The following is a 9,792-nucleotide window of genomic DNA, read 5'->3' as shown; positions in this document are numbered from 1 at the left end:
CCCGCCCCGCCCGCGGCTCCTCCGCCGCGCAGGTACCGCGCCCCGCCCCGCCCGCGGGCCCGGCCGCACCCCGGGGCACGGAGGAGGGAGGGGACAGGGCGGCGGCGGTGCGCGCACAGGACTGACCACCAGCAGCGAAAAAGAAGGTACTTTTATTATTGTCCACAGACTCTTAAAGGTACTTTGCTACATCGTTTCATGTATTTTCTATCAGACTATACAGGTTCGTCTTCATGGAGCCCGACGTTGTACAACCGTAAAGTGATATGTTTGGTAGTGTATCTATAGCGTTTTAAAAACTTTAGAGTTTATATTTTTATTTTATTTATTTTTGGAATGTACAGTATATGAGGTAAAATTAAGATTACATTAAAAACTGTCTTCAGTGCAATAATATGCACTGAGGCTCAAATGGCAAATACACTATTAAATGACTATCAAAAATAGGAGCTCATTTGAATTTTACTATGAAAAACGTAAGTCACTGCAGGTTGCCTGCAGTAACAAATCTCACCGTTTTAGACATTCAACCATAAGAAATCTCTGGGCTGTGACACGCAACCTCATTTGCACTGCCAAACATGGCACTTTTAAGAAGGTTCTAGAAAACATCAGTTATCGTGGTATCCTGCGGGAAGGTATCAACCGATACGTACAAATGACAAATTAGAAATAAAATGTAAACATACAGTACATTTTAAAGACAGATCGTTCTTGCCACATGGAGGCCAAGTTCTTCACCATTTCTTCTTTTTTTTTCTTTAAAAAAAACAAAACTCAGCAACATTATTCTACAGCACAGATCATTGGACGTATAAACAATTACAATACATGCCCGTTCTAATATAAGAAATTCTTCAGAGATCTTCAAAGCACAAGACAGAGGTTCCTTTTTTTATTATTATTAAGACTGACAGAAGTGTTTAATACTATTAAAAATGCTAAACTGAACACAACTAGAAGTCATTAATGATCCACTATCTTGTAACTCAAATAAATTAAAAGTAGCTAATTACAAAGTGTATAACAAATAACATAAGTGTGATGAGACAAGGATTTTTTTTTAAAAGATAGTATCACTACAAGCTTTGTGTCACTGGCAATCATTGACATCTAGCAAGATGTTCAATGGGATACTTGTTAAAATTCAGTCTGGTCATTCAAGAACTCACAAATGCAAGCTCACAAAACATTGATGAGTTATGCAATTGCAAAGTGCTCTAATGCAACATTAACTACATGCAATCAACAATTTGGTACAGTATCCAAAGAGACATTACATTAAACATTAGGATCTCAAGAAAAAAGCAGCTTTAAGTTTTCTGGTGCAAATTACTACACTTCGTCTTCTGATTTGGTGCCCCAAAGAAAGAAAGAAGAAAAGAAAGAAAGGAAGGGAAAAAAGAGAAAGAAAAAAACAAAACAAACAAAAAAAGGCAGTGCTTATTTCTGGTGGAAATGGCAAGTGAATGTTGGGGAAACAGCAAAAATTCAATAATGAATTTTATCTCAAAATTCTGTTGACTAGCCAAAATCAGAGGGCACAGACATCTGTATAAACTGCATCCAATCAAAGGTCAACTCTGGAAACATGTTTTTCAATTTAAATAACAAATCTAAGAAGGTCTGTCACACTCTCTCTTGTATATTCAGAAGAAGTAAAAGTGGCATTTTTTGTAAGTAAACATCAAATCCTGGGGGTAAGATAAACCACTTGTGCCATCTCCTTGTAGTCTTTTGAAAACATCTACTTGCAGTGAAGAACTCCACATTTATCAGGTAAGAAGCTTCCTTCATGCATACTCTTCCATCCAGTTTATTATTTGCTGCCTGAGAAAAGCCCCTTCTGTTTTTCAGCATAAATCCTGCTTCCCAAATAATTAAGACAAATGAGGAGGTAGAAATACAGCGCTAAATTGCTTTCACAGCATCAGATTAATATTGTGTACAGCACAAGTTTGTTAGTGTAAGTTTTAAATGCGATCTACACATTCTTCCCTGTTATGTTAGCAACCCTTAGAAGTGTGGGCCAGGAAATCACCTTTACACTTGTGTTTACTGATCATACCCTTTTCCTTAAACACTGCGTGCCTGCCCCATATCAAGTTTGTACTGCATGAAGGCATATAAAGAAAAGATTATATTTCTGTGGCTTGCATTTTAATAACATGTGTCAGCCTATACCTATGAGTAAGCATTTTAAAGTGGCTGAGAAAGTTTGCATCAGTCCCAATGCCGGTGCTAAATGCCTGGTTTTGTAAAAGCAAGAGAAAAGAATTACTTTTAGATTATGAGAAAGTAAAATGTAATGGGCAGCATTATAAAATAGATCTCTTTTCTTCACTTTATGACGAAGTACTGAATGATAACAGCAATCAGAATGGAAAAGATAGCAAAAAGTGCAAGGATGACAGCAGCACACACTTGGTCGCTCTGTGACCATTGTGTCCTTGTGGTTTGCACAGTGTCCTTGTTGGTGCTTGCCGGTGGCTCAGTCCTCTGAGAGATGAACAGCACTGGGGCGCTGTAGGGGCCCACCAGGTCCTGGTGACCTGTGGCCTCTTGGCACTGGCGAATGGCACATGTGCGGAATCTGTATTCACAGTTCAGCTGGAGGCCTGTGTATCGGAACGACCAGTCTGGGCCCTTGTAAATCTGGAAATAAGGGGGGAAAAAGGGGATACTTCAAGTTAAAAAGTACTACATACGCACACATATATCTTAGTATGATTTTGCTTATGGTGAAGGTAACTAGAAAGGACGACAACTTACCAGTGCTTTCACCCACACAAAGAAAATGGTCAAAAAGCTCAAGCACACAATTTAAATACCAGATAAAGTCACCAGTTATTTTGGTGAAACACAAGAACTATGCTTGCTTGTGTGGAATGATGAGTACACACCAAATAAACTCTGTCACAAGCCCCAGCCTTAGGTGTTTTAGTGACCACTCACAATGTGATGCAATATACAATATTTTATCATGGGATTTTAGGCAGTTAACTCTGTATCAAGCCAATTCATTAAGTCTAGTCCAATCTAATGTATTTTGTTGCAATTATCTGTATTTAAAATATTATGATTTATCCCAATAAACACGGTACCAGGAAAGCCAGAGAGTCCTCTTTGTGATTCTTAATTTCATCATATTCCCAAGACAGAGATACCTTGTGAGAGTGCTCTTCAGAGGTCTCTCAGCTGGAGGTTAACATGAATTCACAATGCTTCAGCATGGAGTGCCTAATTCAGTGAAATCTAAATTCCATTTTCTCAAATTAATTAAATTTGCAGATACATAAAGGTTCTGTGAAAGCAAATAAAACCTCAAAGGGGTGCAGTTATTGGTACTTCAATAGGTAGGGAGGTATTAGGTGAGTAGCACAGTGCAATTTGATTTCTCTCTTTAAATCCCTTCACCCTCCCACCTCCAAATATCTGGATTTGCTTTATTTAACTGGTAGCACAATACAGAAATATCACATCAGGAGCTTTCCCTACAGTTACCATACTGTTAGACAGTATCCTGAATGAAAATGCACACTAGAAATGTAAAGAAACAGGAAATCCCTTCTGATTGTGCTGTTCAAAGAGCTCTTGTTGTGCCTGAGGCTACTCTTAAGAGTTCTCTGACAAGCTGAGCTTTACTGGAATCTACAACCTAAAGACTTCTAAGGCAGGGCAGGCCATTGGAAGTGCAACATCCTCAAAATTCTACCAATTTGGATCATGCATTTGGGAGTGAACAAACACACGTGTGCCACTGACACACATCCTACTTCAGCTCCAGCTTTGCTAGCTAGCAGGGATTACCATCCTCAGCTGCTTGTCCCCAGTGCCTTGCCAGAAGTTGCCTTCCCCTCCAGTACGTTTCCTAGGGTATTTATATGGTTGTTTCCTAACCCCTTTATGATCTTTGACTGATGTATACAGCTCAAACAGCACATTATTAACTTATTTTGTCTGTAGCATGGAGGGAGCAATGACATGAACAATTTGGATGACAGATCAGGAAGAAGGAGGAGAGTAAAGGTTTGACAGTGAAATAGCCAGGAACAGCTTAGAGCAGACTTCCAGGCAGTTTATTTTTTGTCTGTGTCAAATAAAATTGCCACCATCATGTCTAAGTGTCTTAAAGATTGTTTTCATACTGTTTACTTCTTGATTGTTCCGATTTAAATTTCTGCAAATTAGTCTTTTCATTTTATTCTAATTTACTATGCTAGACTGCTCTGCAAAAGGCAAAAACAATCACACACCTCAGTCATTATTACCATAACCAAAGTGTCAACTATATTTTCTTGCCCAGGTCATTTGGCAACACACACTGATAATCAAAGTGTGATTTGTCCAAAAGCAACACAGACCACGCCTTATGTACTTAATGTTGCACTTACAATGTTGAAGTTACAAAAAAGACTATTCAACATGGCAAGACATGTTGGTTTATGGTTCATCTTTTTACTGAAAAATTTAACAAATGACCATAACAAACACAGTGCTATCCTAAAAGTTATGAAAATATTAAGGCCTATAATCTACCAAAGCACAGGTGAAACTTATTTAATACTGAACTATAATAAATGGTAATATACTAGAATTAACTGTTTCTGTTGTAGAAGGAAGTGCCTAATTCCATGTCAAATACCAGGCAGTTTGTAAACTGTGAAGCAAAAAAAAAAACAAAACAAAAAAAAAAACCAAACTGGGAAGCAAAATTTCTACTGAATGCAGGATAATTTGTATCTTGGCATTTCAAACTGCTTCTCTGTGCTTAGTGCAAAGAGAACCCTTTGCCCCTTTTCTCTCCAGTTTCAATTCTGTACCATTAGGTAAAAGATTTCTTTTTGTCAGTTGTTCCATTAGTGGATGACTTCCTCACCACTTCATGTGTCACGCTGTATTTAGTGAACATCAGTGTAACCCAGAGAGGCTGCAATTTAGTGCAGAATCTCCTTCTGAAATGAAGGAGATGGGTTTAGGAGTTATTACCTTATATTATTCGGTAACAAAAATTTAACATAGTGACTAAAAGCATGCTGGAACACAATAAACTTTACTAACTCTAATCTCAACTAGATTTACTAAAGTAGTTACCACAAAGAATAATCAAAGAAAACTACAATGACTTAAACACATCATACCTGTTTGAATTCTGAGTCTTTTCCCACCATGACCTGAAGACAGTAGATAACTGGATCACCCTTCATGGGCTGCAAAACCTCCCATGTGATTTCACAAGTGTGATCGTTTATTCTCTCTATCCTTGGTGCTGAAGGAAGGAAAGAAGCATCGAAGTGACAGCTAGCTCTGCTTTCTCCATCACATACTGTCAAATTCTAATGACCTTTAAAATTCTATATTCTACCTCCTGTTTTGTCTCAGAGAAACAAAAGATTCAGATTCACATTTATTCTTCTTCCAGTTTTTTCTGGAGCAACAACTAATAATTCATATAGGCCTCTTTTCCTAGTTTAGGTATCATCCAAGAGAAAGCAAATAAAATTTAGTAACTGTAAGTGTGCATGACATACAAAAAAAAGCCCCTAACAATGCTTAAAATTATTCTAAACATGCTAGAAAGCATTTTCACCTTAACTTGCCACTCTCCTGGTAAGCAGGAGAACTAAGTACAAACTTCTTAGGTCAAAGAATGCATAAACCCCAAGTCTTCCATTTCTGGAATGAATATTTTAGGCAACTACATGAAAGAAGCCTTCTCCCACTGCACTTGAAAAGGGCTTAATATTCTCAATATCCCAAATACAACGTAATACCAAAACCAACCTGCTATCCTCCCACCCCTGAAATGAAAAAAGAAGCACCCTTACCTTTCAAGGCAGCTGGAACAGATTTGGGAGTAGTGAAAATATATTCTTGAGAAAGGGGACCTTCACCAGCTTCATTACATGCCTGAATACAAAATTTGTATGATGTTGACTCACTGAGTCTTTGAACTTTGTATGTATGACATGGTCCTCTGTATAAGGATACAAACCTGAAAATGGAACGAGCAGTTTATTTTGAACACAGAAAAGGACTTCTGAAGCAGTATTGTCTTGAAATCTGTTCCCATAATTTCCCAGAATCTAATGAAAAGCCCAGAAACACTTATTGCAGAGTTAAACAGTGTTCTGGCTGCTATAAAACAATAAGCTCATCTTCCAGGGCCAAGTTTTTATTTTGCATGTCTTGGAAATAAAAATCTATTGCACAAAGAACACTACAGATTCTCTCTTACCAAAAATGTTCCTAAGCGTTTTAATAAACTATTTTGCATTTGAAACAATGGGAAAAGACAGCAGTTGTGTCTCTCAATGAACTGCATTTTTTTTTTTTTTTTGCTTAGCCATCTACTCCTCCAGCATCCTTAGCTTTTCAAGATTCTGTAACTAGATTTCAGCTTTTTAGCCTTTTGCAACATTCCCTTACTACACCTAAAAAATGTGCCATGGATCCAATTGCTTTTGTACATCATTGTTGGAGATAGGCTCATGCAAACCTACACAGGAGGGCAGAGTCACAACTGTAGTGCACACCAAATCTGTTTCTGGGAGCTTTGTATACTGGCCCCTGTCCTTCATGTGGCAATTCTTGCACAAACTGACCATTTCAACTCTTGTTTAATTTTCAGTCTTGGTGTCCCCAGGACACAGCACAAATTTCTCTCTTCCTGCAGGGGTCATCATCTACTTCAGCTTTTTAATGTCCTTTAAAAATAAAACAGCTTAGTCTAAAACTAAATTAGCACATGACCTAGTCTTTAGGAACGGCAATAAATTCCCTTCCACTTAAACAGCCCAATTTATAGTAGATCAGTTTTATCTTTTTGTAAAACTAAAGCTACTCATCAGACACGGAACACTTTGTAGCAGTACTGCTTATCTTACCATTCAGGCAAGGGTTCTTGCTGTACCACTTCAGTTGACTTGACATTCTATTTAACATGAAACAAGGAATCCCTCAAAATAATTTGTATTAATTTCCACTAAAATAACTGCATATAAGGCAACAGAGAGTAAAGCATTCATCCCTTCCAACACTGACTGGACTTGTTACTTTGAAAAAATACTTAACCAAAAGTGAGAGAGAAATGTATGCTGGTATGAAACACTGCATTAAACTCTTCATGTTGAACTGTTAAGTAAAAAACTATAATGTTTTTTATCTTGTACTTCTCAGCACAAAAACACTAGAGCCCTTCTTGAGTTGCCAGATGAGATGACCTCCTACATCTGCTGTAAATTCCCCAAAGCATATGGAATTTTGCCCTTTGCTGCCATCTCCCAAGCATCAGACCACAGCAACACTGGGCAGATTAAAGCAATGTCAAAACCAACCTTCCATTCTTATCCTCCATTTGAAGGTGGTACTGGATGGAGTCAGTTAATGCTTTTGCAGTTCCCTCTCCCCACTTCAGCTTAAGAGTCTGAGAACTGTATGCAGCACATTCCAGGCGAGGTGGATCCGGGGGGAGAGGCTTTGTTTTCAGTTTTATGGTGTGGCTGAAAGGACCAGCTCCAAGACTATTTAGGGCTTGAATTCGTACCCTAGCATTTGGAAAAAAAAAGAATAAATTAACTTGAAATTAGATTCTAAAAATAACTGGTCATATCCACCATTCTCATTAAATTGAGAATAATGGTACCATCTACAGTGAAGATTTTTATCAGTATTATGCTTTGTTAAACTGTCAAGAATATGGAGGTGAATCACTTTCCTTACATTTTAAGGAGCTGGCCTGATTAGAAATAAAAATATTCAAAAGGAAATTCACATTAGTGAAAAGAGATGCAAAAGCTCTGTGAGTTACTTCAAGAGTGGTCTACCATTCTGACTGTGCAGGCCTTGAACCAAAATTTAGATAGCCACACTGGAGTGATGAGGGAAGGTAAAAAAGCCCACCCCAAAGAGGGGATACCATATCTTTGACTGTTTTATCAGGTGAGTTCAAGGATGACTAACAGACATTTTTATGGACTTTTTTGAACAGATCCTATTTGCGTGAAAGTAAAGCAATGGTGCGCAGCCACCTCTCTTGCTGTTTCCACCAGTAACACATCTCTGAGCACTTGCAAACACAAGCCCTCTTGGGTCTGCCTGAAAAGTGAGAGGGGGAAACCAGAAGTTGCCAAGGGACACAAAGCTGAGGAAGTTGTAGAACTTGATACTCAGGGATAAGGTAGAGTTTTGTTTTTTTCTTCTTTGATACTCCAAGGAAGACAATGTACATTGGATTTGTAAGAATCAAAAGACTTAGCTAAGAAACTTATTTCTCAATAGAAGAACACAGAAAATAGAGGCTCTTTACGTATTTCACAGGTAGCCACAGGGAGCAAAGTGTGTCTAATTTAATTCTGCAGACTTAACATCTGTTTGTCCAAAACAGTATCTAGGTAACTGGAAAAAGTAATCACACTAATTAAATTCTGAAACAGTCAACCACACAACTGCAAAATGTGGAAACACAAATGTGTACGCAGGCTAAAGAATAAATATTTCTCCTTCACTACAGTAATTTTTAACATTATGCTAATTTATTACAGCCCAGAACTAAGGTTAATACATGCAATTTTTTATCTGCACAAGGAGTTGACAGTGTATTCTATTAAAAAAAACTTACATGGGTTGAAGTATAGACCTATCTCTGCAAATGACTCTTTTTTCAGTCTACTGACACAGAGAGCAGACTGCCAGCATTATTGTTAAATAATTATAAGGCACACAGAAACACTGTATTCTGACATAATGCCATAAAACAGTAATTAAGGATTCAGAAACCTGCATAGCCACATGATATCCTAATTATACTGAAATCAGAGTGGGTTAAAAGTCTGACTTCAGTGGGACCGTCATTCTCCTTTAACACTGAGGACATGTTTTTGTAACAGTGCCCTCAGACAAAACAACTGATTTTTGCATTTACATTTTTCAGTAACTCTTGGACTGAACATAAGGGACTATTTCAGCAACTAAAATTCTTCAAAAGAGACACAATGCTGGCTGATTTTTCAAACTGATACTGTTCATGCTGACTTCCACTTTTTCTGCAGATACGGCACTGCAAGTTGCCATGAGCTATCATTAGATCAGACTGGGCATAGTCCTTCCTTGGATGGATTTTACCTTTTCAAACAGAGAAGCAACCAGTCCAAAATTAGTTATGAATCTGAATATGTGATGTGAATTCAGTTAAACTGACACATTAACCAGATAGATACAACAATACTGCAGTAAACTAACATATATTTTTTTTTTTTTAAGAAAATAAATATTGCACATCTATTTATGATGAGCATCATTAACAAAACTTTTTGCTCCATGGCTGTGCACTAATGTGCCTCTGAGAGTAATAATGAAGATAATAGAAAAATACAAGGAAACAAAGCATCTGCTCTTGTGGAAGAAACAGTAGGCTGTCAAGTAGCTGTGCATCACATACCTGTAGGTAGTATCTGGCTGTAAGCCATCTATAAAATAGGTCAGATCCTTCCCAACAGTTATTGGCTGCTTATCTCCAAAGTCTATGCTGTAGCCGAGGATTTCAGATCCATGGTCACAAGGTTCTTCCCAGCTTATAGCAAGGCATGTGGAAGAAGAATAATGTGGACTTTCAACTTCATCTTCACTTAGTCCACGAAGACATGTCACAACTGCAGGTACAGAGGCTGGAGTCATACATGCTACTACTTCACTGAAAGGGCCTGCACCTGCAACATTCACTGCCTGCAAATCCAAAGTAGACCATGTTTTTATGGCAGAGTCAACTCCTGTTTCCAGATTTCATTAACAACA

General features: G+C 37.9%; 1 protein-coding gene across 11 annotated transcripts in view; it reads right to left on the bottom strand.

Moving 5' to 3' along the window:
• Positions 1 to 134: 134 nt before the first annotated feature.
• FNDC3A (fibronectin type III domain containing 3A) overlaps positions 135 to 9,792 on the bottom strand; it is a 111,934-nt gene continuing 102,276 nt past the window's right edge. For all 11 annotated transcript variants that reach the window (XM_085577741.1, XM_021528415.3, XM_085577739.1 and 8 more), the window contains 5 exons: positions 9,440 to 9,723; positions 7,338 to 7,547; positions 5,829 to 5,995; positions 5,142 to 5,269; positions 135 to 2,655 (listed from right to left, as the gene is read on the bottom strand). In XM_085577741.1, coding sequence (XP_085433867.1) covers positions 2,341 to 2,655; positions 5,142 to 5,269; positions 5,829 to 5,995; positions 7,338 to 7,547; positions 9,440 to 9,723 — 1,104 coding nt within the window. In that variant the 3' untranslated portion in view covers positions 135 to 2,340. The remainder of the gene's footprint in view (positions 2,656 to 5,141; positions 5,270 to 5,828; positions 5,996 to 7,337; positions 7,548 to 9,439; positions 9,724 to 9,792) is intronic.

Source organism: Lonchura striata, chromosome 1 (genome assembly GCF_050655825.1).
Source record: "Lonchura striata isolate lonStrDom1 chromosome 1, ASM5065582v1, whole genome shotgun sequence".
Taxonomy (NCBI): domain Eukaryota; kingdom Metazoa; phylum Chordata; class Aves; order Passeriformes; family Estrildidae; genus Lonchura; species Lonchura striata.
Note: the sequence above shows the minus strand (reverse complement) of the source record. Positions and strands in the feature narration are given on the sequence as shown.